General features: G+C 42.7%; 1 protein-coding gene across 6 annotated transcripts in view; it reads left to right on the plus strand.

The window, feature by feature from the left end:
- The window catches only part of RNLS (renalase, FAD dependent amine oxidase), an 81,332-nt gene extending 64,853 nt beyond the window's left edge, over window positions 1–16,479 (plus strand). For 3 of the 6 annotated variants that reach the window (XM_072040269.1, XM_072040271.1, XM_072040270.1), the window contains 2 exons: window positions 6,871–7,046; window positions 16,074–16,479. In XM_072040269.1, coding sequence (XP_071896370.1) covers window positions 6,871–7,046; window positions 16,074–16,328 — 431 coding nt within the window. In that variant the 3' untranslated portion in view covers window positions 16,329–16,479. Of the gene's footprint in view, window positions 1–2,562; window positions 2,774–6,870; window positions 7,047–11,424; window positions 12,088–12,123; window positions 12,405–16,073 lie in introns of those variants that run through there. The other 3 variants (XM_027460201.3, XM_038180987.2, XM_027460204.3) reach the window with 3 other exon arrangements.
- The last annotated feature ends 363 nt before the right edge of the window (window positions 16,480–16,842 follow it).

The raw sequence follows: 16,842 nt of genomic DNA on the forward strand, positions 1-16,842 counted from the left end.
TTCAGGATCATTGTAATTCCTGAGTATCCTTTTTAAACTTAAAATAAAGATTCCTTTATCTTCTCAGTACCAAAATACGAGTTCGGTAGAGTTAAAGAGTTATTTAGGTTTTTACCCTCATTACCTGGCCAATTGTTTTGTAATCCCCTGCCTACCCTGCTTGTTTTTGGAAAACTAATGAGAAACGATCTGTAAGTCTAATGAAATGCTGAATTTCTGAATATAATATGCTGTTCTTTACAGGAAGTCTTCCAAACTGTGCCTTGCGAATTACAGCAGATTCTACTCCGTGGAGAATAAGGGGCCATACAAACCATGAAAACTGTTAAGGATAACTCAGGAATCTGTCTCTTTTGCAAAACAGCAGTGTGGCATTTTGAAAGGAAATCTCCATCTCTCTTGCTTATTTTCTAGGTGTGCTGAAATTATTCACTATTCTTTTTTTCATTTTGGTTCTAGTTTTATGAGGCTTGCTTGTAGACTTCTCTTCCATCAGAGAAACTCATCCTGCTGGTCCCTCCCAGGGAGCAGGGATACCACTCCAGCCTGTCTGAAGGAGCCCAGCTTGTCTGCTGTTCTCTGCACTGACCAACAATATTTCCATGCACTGTTTCACAGCCTAGCTTTTAGGGTTTGTTTGACATGGCAGTGATAAAGTCCTTTCCCTTCCCCTCATGTTATATAGAATCAGAATGGGTTCTGGATAGCAAAACACATCCCCCCAGGCAAATTAAAAATTCCTTAGAGGCAGGAAGCAAACAAGTTTTGTTTTTTTTTTTAACTCTAGGTTTTGTGTCACTGGGCAGGACTACGAGAAAAATACTTGACACTCTTCCTCTAGGAACGAAGAAAGCATCCCTGTGGAAGATGTGTGCCTATTGCATCCATGCACAGATCTCTTCTGCAGACTAGGTTGTAAACCGACATCTGTAGATCCCCTAGGAAGGAGCAATGTGCTGTTCATGCCAGTGCTGGAAGAGTTCCCAGCCATTCAACTGAGCCCTGGAACTGTAGCAATACAGCATGACTTTGAAGCTGGCCCTGTTTTCAGCAAGAGGTTGGGCTAGAGACCTCCAGAGGTTCCTCCCTACCTAAATCCTGTGGTTCTGTGGCAGTGTTCTGGTGATTAGTTACTGAACGTACTGATACATTAACTGGGAAGTGAGTCCAACCAGCAGCAGCACATGCTGCCTCATGCTCTCAAGTGTGCTCTGGTCCCAGGCTAGCCCAACCAGTTCTAGGCATGAGGCTGGTCAGCCTCTCGGTCTGCCCCATCCTTGGCACCTTGCTGGATACTGGGAGCAGCTGCATCTATTATGGTTCAGGGTTTCTTGCTTCAAAGTCTTTTAGCTCAGTAGCTGTGAGACATACTCCCTGATGGCCTGCAGACATGATTTTCACTCCTGGATTTTGGTTGTTTGGACAAATGCAGTTGGCTTCTGCTTTCTTAGGAGATGGCAAGGGAAGTGGTATCTGCTGCTCTCCATCTGTGCCAAGTCTTCACTGCTGGTCTCAAGGGCAGACAGATGGTTCTCAAGTTACCTTCTATCTTTAAAATAGTCCCAGGAGCACCGTGCTCTGCCCTCTTCCTGAAGCACAGAAATCCATGTTGCCCACTGAATCCTCCCCTACTGTGGTTGCTTATTGACCCATCACACTCCCAGAACAATATACATAGCTGTGCTGACCACTTGCCAAGTGGATCCTACAACTTTCAGGCTGTGAGAATGTTCTCTAAGCTAAAGAAACATTCAGCTTCAGGCCTCTGTTGATCCTAGGGATCACAGCTAATTGCCCTATATCTCTAAAATGTCTTTTGAATTTAGGGACTCTGAACGCTGACTTAGGCTTGGATTCACACAGCACAGAAGTAGCTTTTGTATTTTACAAGGGAGAGTATATATTTTGGTGGACAACATAGTCCACATTAGGTTTTCTCTGAGAAGTTGTGTGGTATTGTTTTATTGGGATGTTTATGGTTTTGTTTGGTTTAGTTTGGTTTTCTCAGCAAACTTTTAATCTGTGTCCCTTTTCATCTTAAACCCCTTCCTTTCCTGACACTGATGGTAAGGAGGACATAGCCACTGCAAGAGCTGACTTGATGCCTTTAATATCATGTGAATGTTTCCCAGGGCAGAACAAGGTCTCTGTGGGAGGACTTGGCACCACAGGCTATTGGTATTGTCACCATCCTGCAGTACTGAGTGAGTGCAGGGGCTTGGCTGATAAGTCTTTTATCCTATCGTAATAGTGACAGCTATGCTTCTAGCCTGAGCAGCTTTGCTGAGCAGCTTCACCCAGGATACTGTGCTCTTCCATCTTAGTGTTCTGCATTAAATGTGTTATTCAAAGCTAGAAGCCACCTTTCTAACCCCAGATGTTCTTGACACACAAGCCACAAGCACTGTGCTGGGAGAATGGCACTGGGCTCTGTTTTCTGTCCTCTTCTTCAGAACATCTTTTATTAGCCCCAATATTTTTCTGGATGATTATACTCCTAGCAGGCTTAATACTGCATAAATTCGCTCTGTCAGCAGTCGGTTTTTCTTTTTCTTTCCATAGCCTTTGTTTTCTCCAGCTCGGAATTGATGAAGAGTATGAAGACAGTCCAGAAATATCAAGAAGCTGATGGCCTTCCTCCCCTCCTTGCTAGCCAAACAAATACCCATCCCCTCATCTCCAGGTTGTGGAGGAACACCAGCTTCCCTCGAGAGTTCAAAACAGACTGCTAGTGCTTAATTCACTGTTACAACTGGCTGAAATGTAGTGGATGGTGAGTTTTAATTTCTTTCATGCTTCCTGTCTTTGACACCCCTTCCAGATAGCTGATACGTCCTCTACCTGTGGCAGTTTCTACTTCACACTACTACATGTTGGTGCCCTTTCTCATCTGGTTTCAGAGATTTCACAATCCCACCAGGCTCAGCAATCATCTACTCCCCTGGTGGCTTAGGGCCATGTCGAGGTGAGTCAGGGCTGTCCCTCAGGATTTAGACCCCACGCAGCCTGGGGCCAGGGAAGTCCCAGTCATATGGAGAAGTGCTGCTTCCTCATGTCCTGTTGGGATTTTCTCTTGTTGCAGTTGTGCCCATTGGCTCGTGTCCTTTTGCTTTGGACTTCTAAAGAAAGTCTGTCTCTGTCTTCTCTGTCACCTTCCCTTTAGGATGCGGAAGATGCAGATAGATCCTCACTTTTCAATTCCTCACTTTTTTTTTCATCTCCTTTCTTTTCAATTCATCCCTTCTCCTGTTCCATGGATATGGTTTCAGACTTGCTAAGAGGAGAAAATACTGCTAGTCAGGCTGATAGTGCATCTGTACTTTGGTCACAAGTGATTCAGTGTCTCCCCTAATGTCTTTAACTTCTGGGGGACTGGTGGAGCTTCATATGTTGACTTTGCGACAAAAAAAGAGAATTGTTCTTCATTCCTACTACTCTGTTCAGCCCTGCAGGCTGCTCAGAATGACTGCAGGTAGGTTGTGATGGCAGCCAAAATATTGGTGGTCAAGATGTCCCAAGGAGGAAGGTTTTGTTAAATCTGGATCCCGCATCAGAGGCTGACTCTGCCCCTCTCCTCATCCCCATGAGCCAGCAGCTTTAGAATCTGCAAGGTCCACACAGCCCCAGCACTGCTGCAGGACCAGGCAGGGGCTCAGTCAGTTCTGTGACAACTTCACTGTCACAGACAGGACTCTGGCGGGATAGGGCAATATGCCAAAGATCACACAGTGCTTTTCTGTTTACATGGAAGCATGAAAGTGTTTATCTTTATGTTCTTCACTTTTCATCTCTTGGTGTTGGTCCTGTGTGACACAGCAGAGCAAAAGAAATTCACGCTGAAAAGGAGAAAACCAACACCAAAACAAAGAAAGTCTGTAATATTGGCGTTCCATCTTCTACATGCCGTAGGGAAGAGGAGAGTCTGAACTTGGGGTACGAGTTGCTGCAGCTGCACGAGATTTTGCCAGTACTCCCCTCCCTGACTGCAACCTCAAGGGGATCTGTGCAAATAAAGTCCCTTTCCTCCTGCTGTGAGTGAGTGGGGGCAGGCCAGAGTGGCTGGGGCAGGTGCACACCCGGTTGGGCTGATTGTGCAGTCGATGAAGGAGCACCAGGCACAAGCTTTCTGCAGCTGAGTTTTTGGTGGGATCCCTCAGCAACTCTGGATGGCGAGGACTCTGCCAACACTGGCTGAGCAGTTGCTTGCTAATTAAGTAGGCATAAGCTCCAGCCAACTCTGCTGTCTCACTCTAGCTCTGATCTACCCGGTGTCTTATGCCTTCCACCACATCAACTGATTGGATTAATTGCTGTGCAGCTGGGATGAGAGGGGGGAGAACTGGGAGCAGATGAAAGCTTTTATGCTGCTTCCATTTGCCTTCAGATCATTACCCCTCACTTTGCCGAGAGTTCTCTGGCTTGCTACATCTCCCACGCTACTTTGTCATCTGCTAGCATGGCTATAGACTGCTAGCTTCTTGCCACAAATAAAGAAAATTAAAATCTCATGGAAAAGTCCTGCCAGAAACCTTGGTTTTTAAACTAGCTGTTGCAGCCTGATCTAAACACACTGGGAGGAAAGTGCCAATTTTACTCCTGTGACAGGTGAACATACCTGATCAAAGAGTTCTAAGGTATCAAGGCTGAGATACCCCCGTTGCTTTCAGGGAAAAATCTATTTTAAACTTTTCTCTTAGCCAGCATTTCTGTAGGAAAAAAAATAAATGAAAGAAATAAAAGGGCTTGAGGCTAAACTTGATCCCTGCAGTCTGCACATTTCAATACTGGAAGGCTGTGACTCAGTGGCCTCTGGAAGCTCTCCAAGCTATGAGTAGCTTGAAGGAGGAATTAAAAACTCAACGAACTGCCTGTTTTCCTGAAACTTGTTTTGTACATGCTATGGAAGAGATGAGAGATTTGGAAGAAGCAGACCCTGTCCAAGAATCATTGGCTACAACAAGTCACAGCAAGCAATGAATGTTTATGTTATTAAAATGCTTAGACATTTTTTAATGAGCCTTTTTACCAAGTTTGTGTGGAAGAATTTGCCAAATACCATGTGCACTGTAATAAATCCCAAGGTACCCAATAGGCTTCCCCACTTGGTCTTCTGTCCCTGACAGTCTGCGTAGAAATGTCAGATTTAGAATACCTGTTTTCCATCCGAAAATGAGGACAGACAGCACGGGAGTAGCATTCCCGTGGATTTTCCAGACATTTGGAAAAGCTGATGTGAACAGAAGTATGTCCTGTTCTAGCCTACGAAACCAGGCTTGAGGGTGGCAGGAGGAATTGCTGGAAGACAAGTCTAAGGCTGGATGTTAGGCAATCAGTTCATCAGAGCTTGGAGAAGAAGATGCTTCCTTCAGTTGAGTCTCTGCTTCTAGGCAAGAGTAGGCCTTGTTTCACTATACAGTCTTAGTCCCCTGATATGCTCTGCCTCATCCCAAATTCATGTCATGTGGAGATCATGGGCCTTTTCACCCCTGAGGGCTAAGATTTATTGAAGTTATTTCTTCTATTAAAATAGGAAACAAACTAAAAGTCTCTGGATGCTTCAGGAAACCACTCAGGAAAAGAGATGCGGTACTTGCTGAAAGTAGAGCCTGTAAGCCAAATTGAGGAAGTGATCTGCTCTTACAAGTGCCTCACTTGGAAAAAGAGAATGTTAAGAAAAGGCAGCACCATGGCTTGGTGCTTTCAGATGTGGCCTCACGGTGCATTCCTGACCACAACCAGGAAACAGCTCCCTACCCATTTTTCCACATTTTTCCAGTTCTCAAGAGTAAGCGTTGGCTGAGCTGGCCTACCCAAGAAAAAGACTCAGTGAAGGGATCCTTCCAGTTGAAGCGAAAGCCATCACTTTCATTCATGTTGTGATGCTGGGACTTAGTCCTGCTGTGCCTCAGTAGTGTAATCTGAAATGTTCAGCCTAAAGTTTTCCAGAGAAGGAAATTAATGTTGCTTTTAAAAGCTGGAATATGCTGTCTTCTTGGAGGAGGAGGCGGCCTGTATATCCTCACTGACAAATTAAACATAAAGATTTTGATCAAGCCTGATATGCAATAGCCAGAACTGGTTGGAAAGTGTTCAGCTGTCTCTTTCCATGTGGATTCTTTGGTCAGAAAGTGCTCATTTGCTGAAACTGAAATATATTTTCTAAGAATATGTGGTAGTTCAAACAAAGGTTTAGCTGGAAAAGGCTTTCTGCTTTCTAAAGGAGGGTGTTTCTGGTTAATGGGGTGAGAGGGAATCACTGAATGTAACTACCAGCTTTGTGAATTCAGTCCCTCAGCTGAAATACAGCAGAATCCAGGTCATGCCCTTGCTCCTCCAAATGCACCTGTCTCATTCAAAGTGGAAAAGTCCCAGCAGGAAGGACTCACACAAGGATCTGCTGGGCCTTCATAGTGCCTTGGCACAGCGAAATCACCAAGCCTTAAAATCCGATATTATAAAGAAATTCTCTTATTGGCTGTCCTCATGCCCTTGTGTTATTTTTATTCAGTTTTTTGTGCCAATGTCAGACCTATGGGGGAAAGGAAGAGTTTGCTTCCAGTGTGTTCACATCATACACTGCTTCCTCCAGCTGCAAGCTGTGGGGTGTGGGAGTACCTTGGGGTTCCTCTAGGAACATACAGGATTACTGCAATGAGAAAACCACTGCAAATTCTTCAAAAAGCCTGGATTTCTTCGTTGTACTTCTCGCGAACAACTTGTGTTGTTACTCCTTGTGTTTTTGCAGCTGGAAGAACAGGGTGGTGCTGCAGATTCTTAGTGACTCGTAGGCTAGAGGCACAATGGGCAGTACCAAGGGAAGGAAAATATTAATGAGTAATCTTTCAAAAGTATCTTTCTTCTTTATTCCAGAGTCTCCTGAAATTGGACCTTCAGTTGTAGTTCACACAACTGTGACATTTGGGAGTGAGCACCTGGATTCAGACCCTGCAGAGGTACAGCAGTTAATTCTCAGCCACCTGGAAAGCATTATGCCATCTCTGCCCAAACCAGCTAGTGTCAAGTGTCAGAAATGGAGATACTCACAGGTAACACATGGGTGAACAAGCATCTGGGAGGGTGCTGCCTGGTTAATGCCGTAGTACAGACTTTGAGGGCATCACAAGAAACAGAACATCCTACAGTCCAGTGGTTTTCATCCTCAAGAAGAAAGGATATCGTCATTTGATATCCTTATTGTATTCCTCCACGTAGCCTAGAGCAGCATTCAAGGCTGGCCAGGTACAGCCAAACCATTTCTAGTAATCTTTTCACATAGTGGACCTGGCTTAGTGGTAAGTTATGCAACACTCCTGATAAATTGGAATGGGAGCAGTGCACAGGAAGGAAGCAAATCCCACATGCTTTGCTGGGATTTTTGTTGATATTTAAGAATATGACTAAGTCTGTCTCTTCTGCATCCGAAAGTATGTGATACTATTAGCAAAATTCCCACCCTACCACAGAGTAGCAGAAGTTCTTGTGTTTGGACATACTCCAAATTTGTTATTATTTTATTTGGCCCAGTTCAATTCAACAGTATGCTATACATTAAGTATACTAAAGTAAACTATCTAAGGGTAATAATAGCAAAATATGTAGATTTTACATACTTCTCTTAAAAATCCAAGGAAATTGTTGGCAATTTCCTCAAGTATTGGAGTATATCTACATGTTTACCCAAAGCCTCTTAAGTTAAATTACACTGGTGAAATTGAATGTGGAAATTGGTGCAAAATATTTACGTAAAGCAGTTCCCTAAAAATTTTTCATTTTATGAAGTCTAGAAAAGTTACTGTAGATGACTGCTGTGAAGTCTGCTCATACCCCTTGATCTGTATCCAATCTAAGAGCCTGGTCTCATTAGCACAAAGTTTATTTTTCTGTGAGTTAGGTATTGTTAGTTTGCAAATTACTTCTCAGTACATAGTATTTGTTGTCAGTTGATGTATAAAGATGATCTTAATATATATACTTTCATGTTTTAGATTCCTCATATTACAATGATATTTCATCAAACACCTATGCTTCCTGAATCATAGCTAATTAATTTCTTTCCTTATGGTCAGAGAACATTTATTATAAATTTATACCTATAGCTTCATCTTTTAGAGGTAGTTGGAACAGGAATGAACGCTTATTTTCCACAATTGCTTCAAATTTGTCATCTTTCTAAATTACTAGGTATGCGTCCTGGTTCCCCTATTTAAAAATTAGATTCAGATATCATATTGCTGGACAATTATCTGTTATTTTCTCAAACACCAAAGCACTGTACAGCTTACAGGTCTTCCCACTTTCTTCTGCCACTGTTGCCTACTATACTATGCTGCTACTAATCAAAATCACCTATTCCAGCATCTGCGTGTGCTTTATATCTGTGTCACAGGAAGAATTATCACCAATCTGTAACTCGGTGGTTGAATGTGGACATATCCTAGGTTGCAAATAAGTTAGCATAGGTCAGATCAGTTTTCTCAATAAAAGATCTCTATCACCAGGTGGGGACCCTATAAAATAATCCCTGCCTAAATTAAATATCTGAGACAGAGTTCCCTTTTTGTCTTACAGCTATCTTTACTTTCAATTATAAAAAGCTGTTGCCGAGGAAGCAAAGGCAACTGATAAGATGGGTGCATCTTTCCCCTGGCTCTTTCAGACTGGATTTATCCTGCTTATTAATTAAATCCATCTGTAGCATCTTTCACATCACCAAACATAATCCTGGGATTAAAGCACAGACATTATGATTATCCATGGCAGATGAGGGACTAGGACTTCCAAACTTCTACTGACACTACTTAGCGGCACAGCTGCAATTCTGTATCCCCTGCTTTAACTGCAATAAGACACTATTAGCATTCAGAGCCAGCAGCTTCCTAGCCACCATGTTCCTTTGACAGTCACTTTGTAAGGGAGATTGGCAAAACACTGAATCACAGAAATTGGACCTGTTTAGAGAAGACCTCTGAAAGGATCTCTTCAGGTCTCTAGTCCAACCTTTTGCTCAAAGCAGAACTGTTGTCAAGACTGGATCAATCTCCACCGTGGCTTTGTCTAGCTGAGCATTGAAGTCTTCCAAGGTTGGAGATGGAACAGGCTGTGCTGTGTAGCTGACAGTAATTTGGAATTCATTTTGTACAGCACCTTTAGAGGAACTCGAAGAAGGGACAGAATCATTCCTCTTCCCAGTCACTCTATTTATGATTACTCCTATATTACTGTTATTGCATAATACATGTATTACTATATCGAGCATAGCCTTGCCACACAGGCAAAGAGATGCAGTCTGAGATGTGAACGTATCGATCCTTTGATCAGTATGACAAATCAGAAACTGTTCAGTACAGCCAGCATTGAAAAAGCATTGGGTATTAAAGACGGAAGAACACTCCAGAAGCCTTTTCGTGCTAAACGTCTCTTCATTATATGTGCTCTGTGCCCTCAGTCTAATAGAAAATTGTAGGCATAAATTAGCTTCTGATGTAAAGTTAGAGAAAGAAGATCTCTTGCCAGATTGACACTACACAGCTAGACTCCTCCATCAACTTGAGTAATAGATGAATGAATGGGTCACAACTGGCTACAAATTCATTTCAGGTACTTTTTTCCTTTAAAGAACATGCTAACATTCTGGTAACACACAGTACAGCAAGTAACATAAGTGTGGGTGTTTGGCAGATGATGTGTTCTTGGAAAAGGCAACTAGAAGCACGGCAGTGGCTAGAATTCAGCTCCCTGCTTCTTTCAGTTCCTGTAATGCTGCATGTCTTCCTTGTCTGTATTTGTGACCCTCCTGCCACTGGGAGAGTGGATCCATTCTGCTGGCTTCTTGTTCCCCCACATTTATGGCTGTCTGGGATTTTTGGTTAGACTTGGCTAGACTCACAGTGTCTGCTGTTGGCAATGTACACCTGTGCATTACGTCTCACGTTTCCTCTCTACACATGCATATGTGTGCAGGCTAAAACTAATGCTTTTTTAGTGAGAATCATTTTTGGTACTGCACTGATTTCCATGGCAGCTCTCAGGCTCTGGGTCTTTTTCTTGCCAACGGTAATCTACATGTGAGTCAATGGAAAAATCCCCTGGGCTCAACAAGATATCTTGGACTCCAGATCTTGTTCACTGAATTTAATGCTTGCACAATGGGATACAGGAATGGTTTACTGCACAGGAATCCAAAACATATCTTTGGACCAAAAATAAGGCATAAAATAAAGGAGCCATGGAAATAAAACTGCATTCTCCATATCATGCCATATGATCTCTTTGGTTCGATCTCTGTTTCTACTCTACCCTATTGTTGTGCTTCCTTTTTCCCTCTGTCATTCTAGATATTTTTCTTCTATTTCAACATTTCATCCTTATAGGTCTTGTTTTGTCATTCCTTTTGTCATAATTCCCACCTTCCTCCCCTTATCACTACATCATCAAGCTCTCCGTCATCTTCTCATCTTTTTTTTTTTCTCTGACTGACCCTGCTTTGGTGTCATGCTTACCAGTGCTGCTCCTGCTACCTTACCTCCTTTCTGAGATACATCGGTGCTGCTCTAGGATGTACTGACTTGGTACAATGTGGGCATTTGGTCTTTGTACATAGGTTTGAAACAGTTGAGAATGTGACACAGCAAAGCATGGTTAAAACACAAGTGCTTTGTGCGTTTACTCCGCTGTTTGACACACACTGAAATTTGTCATAAAGTACAATACTGAAAAGAGATCTTTTCTCCATGAGTTAGATGTAGCTTCAGCTTAATAGATATTGGTAAAGCGAAGTCTGTTAAATTTTAGAAAAGCCACTCCACAAATACACAAATACAAGTTTAATCAAGGGTATAGTGCCTGGAATATTATTTTTTAAATAAATACGGTTCATGCATTGAGAATGACATTAAATATTTATCAAAGCAACCTTGTTCAGAACTTGTCATCATATTATTTACAAAGTGTTGATTGTATCTCGGGCAATATCTAAAAAGCTTTAGTGCTACTCTACTCCAATAAAAGAGGAGGTCAATGCAGGAGAGCTAGAGTCCCAAGACGTATGCATGGAGCACAGACAGGTCATTATAACAGTCATTCCACTAAAGTCCACCTCACTTCCCATCTGGGAAGGTCATCTGGTCAAGCCGATTGTGTTGCAGGCTCTCTCAGAAATGGCAGGATCCTCTTCCTTCTCCAGCCCTGCCATCCCACCCAACAGATCTCAGAAGAACCAACAGAGAGTAAATATATAGGGAAAAGGAATAGAGGCAGATTATGTGAGTCTCTGTTGGCTTCTCTGTGGTTCGTTGTTACTGACCTGCTGTCCATTAAGTCATGGCATGGCATCACAGTGATTCTAAATCAAGAGAGCTCCATGGGGTAACATAAAAATCCACTGGCTTCTCTGTGCTGCTGTGTCATGAGTGGTGTCTCTTGCAGGACCACAAGATCTGGCCCATGGATTTCCTTGACCGGATTTCCAACATGGCACTGTTAGTGCCTGGTTCCTGTGCTTGCCCTTTTTGTGAGTTTAGAGAGCAGAGGACTTGGTTTATTTGGATTAAATGTCTTTGCTGTATTAACACTTGCACATTTTCCTGCAGCTGTATTCTCAGATGAAGGACAGCAAAGCCCTGGTTAGTTCAACTTTAGAGAAAGCAGATAAAGACAACATCTATAGAAACATAGTAGTCAAATCCCCCAGAATTTATGTTTACTCAGTCTATTGATTTTATGTGTGCTAACAACAGTTCAGGCCATGAGGCCAGCAGGTTAAGATCTTGATCAAGAGTGGAATTGATTGATAAGTCGGAAGTAACCATCATTCCTTTTGGCTTAGAGATCTCCACACTTCCTCTGTCCAGGATCAGGCTTTATTTCTTCTGCAACACATTGAGAATAAGACACGACAGGGCTGTAAAATTTCCATATGCAGGAAAGCTTTATTCTAATTATTTAAATACACAAGATAAATATTTTACTACAGCACTTCGATTGTTAATGGTAGAAACTGAGATCTGGATGGAAGGAGTGCTTCATATGAAGGCTCGTTTCTCTGTAATACTGTTCTTTCTGGCATGGAATTCAGATAAATAAAATAACTTTCTTTTCCATCTCCTATATGCTTTTCTTTTTCAGGTTACAAAATCTGTGCCCAATTGTCTGGGACACATGATTCTTCATACTCAACCTCTCCTGATTTGTGGGGGCGATGGATTTACTTGTTCCAACTTTGATGGCTGCATAGATTCTGCCATGAGTCTTGCAGAGGCTGTGAAGTCTCATTTATAACAATTTCAGTTATCTGCTAAACATAGTCTAGATTTATGATGGATTTAACTATGATGGATTGCATTCTAGTTTAGTATTAACACCACTAGCCTCTATCTTGCAGAAATTAATAAAGTAATAAAGGAAGATTTATTGGTGTATTTTAATAATTCTTGGAATGGAACTTAATTGAATTTTCCAGGATATGTGCTTTATGAGTGGTTACTTTGCTTGAAATCTCCAGTTAGAGCCACTAAGTTCTAACAGCCTTGTCAGATCTCCTGATGCTTTTACAGCATACGAAAATAATGTCAAGGAGAAGAGCCCAACCTGAAGGAGCATAAAAACCCATGGAGCTACAAAGTTGGCTGCTGTTTTGAGTATTTGGAGCTCCGGACATGACAAGAAAGAACATGTGCGATTGATCGCAGAGGTGTCATAGACCTGTGGTCATTTCTGTCAGTACAGATCAGCAGTGGTCACAGATGTGGCCATGGTGAATCAGTGATGGGGCATGCCTTGCTATGCTTCTCAAGTTGGACAGCCTCCACAAAGTCTAACAACATCTACTCAAACTCTATTTCTCCAAGTATGGCAAACTTGGAGAAAAAAAAAAAAAAAAGTGAGGGATTGTAGTTCTCTGCCACCCAGCTCTCTTAACCTCCAGTGTTCTGGAGCCCCATTTGCAGGGTGGTGGAAGACCTCATTTATTTCAACAGCTTGATGCTGCTGCTGGAAATGATGTGCTACTGAAACGATGGTACCCATGTTGGCTGTGGTCCAAGCAACATCAGCCCAGCAGTGCTGGAAGAATAAAGGATGGAGATAAGGTGAAATAGAAGCTGTGCATGTTTCTAATGCTCTCATAGAAATAGGGCTGCTGTACCAAAGGCATCTTGGGACTTACCTTGACATCTGGGCTGTAACACAAGTTTAACACAGTAAAAGATAAAAGAAGGTAAAAGTAAAAGAAAAGAGATGCACTTTAAATAGTTCAGTATTTGCCAGGTTTGGCTAGTGCATTATGGCTCTCTGCAGTTTCAGGCTGCCCTGCATGAGGAGCAGCTTTTTCTACCTCCAGGTGAATGAGCAATCAGGTAGGAGCAGCCAATGTGGAAGATGGGTTGGCTGCTTTCTCTGGCAAAGGAGGAGGAGGAGGAGGAGAAGTAATTGAAGTGTATTCCATGGCAGCATGTTAATAAGAAAACTGCAGACATTTCTGGCTTAGAATTAAATCACTGCCACCATAAAAACTCACTTAAACAGTCAGTCTGAAAACAAGGTGAATTCTAGAAGCTCTATACTTTTTTTTGCAAAACTGGTGTAGAAATACAGGGGCAGGTGTAGGGAAGAACATAAATACACTTACGAATGAATGAACAAGGAATTTGATTTGAAATCCTAAAATAATAAACAGCAAGTGTAATTGTGTTGAAAATACTGTCACAGTTACAAGTATTTTTAAGCTGCGAAACTGTGTCTGGGAAATTAATTTTGAAAGTGCTTAGAAATTAACAAATCATTTATTCTAAATTTGATATTAACTTGCCCTTCCTCCTCAGTCATGCGTCACAAGTTCAGCACCTCTCTGTACTCCAGCACTAAAATTACCAAAATATTATTTACAGCAGGCAAAATGTTAACCCTGCATCCATTAAATAAGTACAGTTAAGCCTCTCTTTTTTAAATGCCCACATTTCACAAAAATATGACATCCTGCATTCATGGCAACTGAACACAGTAGTTTCCTGCTGCATTTGACCATTTCTAATAGAGTATTTTAAGTGACACCAAAGTTTAAGGTTTAAGTTAGTTTTTAAAATATCTTTTAAGGATATTTCATGACACCAGCTGGTTTTATTGATTTATTTCTTCTTTCCTTGCAGAACCCAAGTTTAAAACTACATGTTATTGTTGTGTAGGCATCATTCAGCTCCAGACCTTAGGTTTCCATCACTACATGTTGCTCAGAAACAGGAAAGAGTGGTGAGCATTTATGTGCACAAATTTTATACAAGAACACATGAATTCCTGTCTTCCAAGGATGAAGGTAGCCAAGAAGAGCCACATGGTAATGGAATAAATCTAATCTGGTGAGGAATTTAGTATTGGCTTGATCTAGTGAGAGCTCAGAAGCAACCAAAGTCCAAGCTGAAGCAGTTTGATTTTGCAGTGCTGGAAAACCTTAATTAATGAACCATAGCTCACTGAGGATGGCATACAAAAGCAATGAAGCCACATTTTTCAGATTGCTCCTCAGCTTCCATCCAGGCCTAGGCATCCTCCAGGAATTGGTTGCCAAAATAAAAACATTTATTCTGTGGTGCTGGACCATACAAGAGGATTTACCACTGGGTACTCAGTTCCCCTGGAAGGTGCCACCATGACAGTGGGGCCAGCTGTTGCTGGTGGTGATGATGGTGATGATTAGTGGGGACCCATCCCACCAATATCCTTTCGTCCAAGCCTTAATATACAGAGATTTTGCATTAAACCACACTAAACTTGTACTTCCTTCCCCTCCTTCAATTTTGAATGGAATTGAGTCAAACTACTGAAAATCCAAATAAAGATCAATCCTGAAAAGTGTGTGACATGCAGAAAACAGAAAATTAGCCATCCTTGACCCAATGCTACATTGTTCCTCTAGCTGCCTCATAAAGAGGCATGCTTCAAGGAGTAAAGATGCATTCACAGTGCTATGGTAATAGAAGCAGATTTAAATACCACAAATGACAGATAAGTGGAAATGTTTCTGACCGCATTCTTTCAGCAATCTTACAGCTTTGGTCATTATTAGACTTCACAATACCCAATAATAAACAAATCACAGATTCAGAGATTTTAAGGCCAGAATCCTGACTGAACTTGAATCATGATGAGTAACAAAGGGTAATTGCTCCCAGCATTCCCAATAGCATGCCAGTCTATCAAAATGTATCCTTCCAGTAGTCCAAATGCTTCAGCTGAATTAAAGCATTTCAGCTCTATTGTCTTCCTCATCACAGGGAAAGACTGGGTCATAAATGCTTGAAGCCTTTTAACGCACAGTTGCTTTAAGTTCCACCCAGAGAACATCGCTTGGCTGAGCCCACCAGTGCCACAAAGCCTGTCCCCAAAAAGTGATTTTAATGGCATGCTTAAAGAGCTTCCACTGCTCCCATCTGCAGTTCCAGCAAGGACAGATCTGCGTGTCTGGTGTCCCATGAGTGGGCAGATGATGGGAGCAGATAGCCCCCACCACAGGAGTTGTGGTGGGAAGAGATGAGCCTGGGGGCAAAACATTCAGATCTAGGCTGGACTAGTTCTCAGGTGAGAAGCTGTGGATGTGCTCAGTAGCCCAAGCCTGTAAGCCCATCCTGAAGACCTCCTGAAGGCCAGGACTCTGCCATGGCCAGTGGACATGTCCCCACACCTGGCTTACTGCGGGGGCAATTCTATCCCAACTGCTCTGTCCAGGGCTGCCTCTGCCAGGCTGAAAAGTAATGTCTTCTTGTGACTGTGCTTGCACCTAACAGAGGTGGCTGTTAGTTAGAATAACTCTCCCAGATCTGTAAAACACACTGTGCACCCCTGGGGAAGATATAAAGATGCTGTGATGGATGCAGTCTGTAGGAATGTAGCCCATTTCTAAAACGAGCTAGGAAGAGGTGATAGGTGCCCAGCTCCTTGGTTCACAAATTGCATGTCTCTAATGAACCAGGCTGTATTTTTGTGCACACACATGAAAATAAATTGAGGTTGATTTAGGATTTTTTGGTTGTTTGTTTTAGTTGTTGTTTCTTTGTGTTTTTTCTTCGTTGTTTTATTTTTAAAAGGTGACTGCAGATGGGAGGCACTTCCCAGATAAACATACCTGGTGGGTTCCCATAGCACTGAGCTGTGAAACATCCCTTCAGCCAAAGCCACTGGAGCAAGACCTGCTTTTCCGGAGGCCAGGATTTGCTCATGGTCTTCCTGCCCTTGGGATATTTTGCTTGGCTATTCCGTGTTGCAAAATGCAGCACAACCAGGAGGCTGATGCAGGGGTCAGGAGCCCTGGAGCTCTCGGGGGCACAATGGGAACTTTCTGAGCTGACAAGTGAGCTCCTTGATCCAGCATGCCAAGATTCTGTGGGGACAAAGCTGTTTTTTGCCTCTAATCCACACTCCAGCTTGGACATGCTGCTTGTAAGCTGCTTTGCAAGGCAGAGCTGAACCCCCCCAAATCCCAGAGCCGCCTGCTGCCACTCCACCTGTCTCACCACGTGGCCTCAGTGTGAGCCGCTTCAGGATTTTGCTTAACTCTGATATTTAGGTTGCACCTTCCAGGCCAGGCAGTGGTGATACTGCTGGTGTTTCCCAGTGCAGCCACAGGACAGCAAATGGGTCCTTGCCAAGCATGACCCCCATGAAGGCAGCTTGGGATGCAGCCATTGCAGGACAGAACTCTGATTCCAGCCCAAGGTGGGTCCAGATTACATTTCAGAAAGGGCTGAGAAATGTTCCTCACATGGAAGAAAATATATGGAAACCCAGCAAGGAAAAGCCTCGTGCACTGAGCAGCTTGTGGCTTTCACCCTCCTCTCTGATGGCTCCAAAGATCTG

Source organism: Anas platyrhynchos, chromosome 6, assembly GCF_047663525.1.
Source record: "Anas platyrhynchos isolate ZD024472 breed Pekin duck chromosome 6, IASCAAS_PekinDuck_T2T, whole genome shotgun sequence".
Lineage (NCBI taxonomy): Eukaryota > Metazoa > Chordata > Aves > Anseriformes > Anatidae > Anas > Anas platyrhynchos.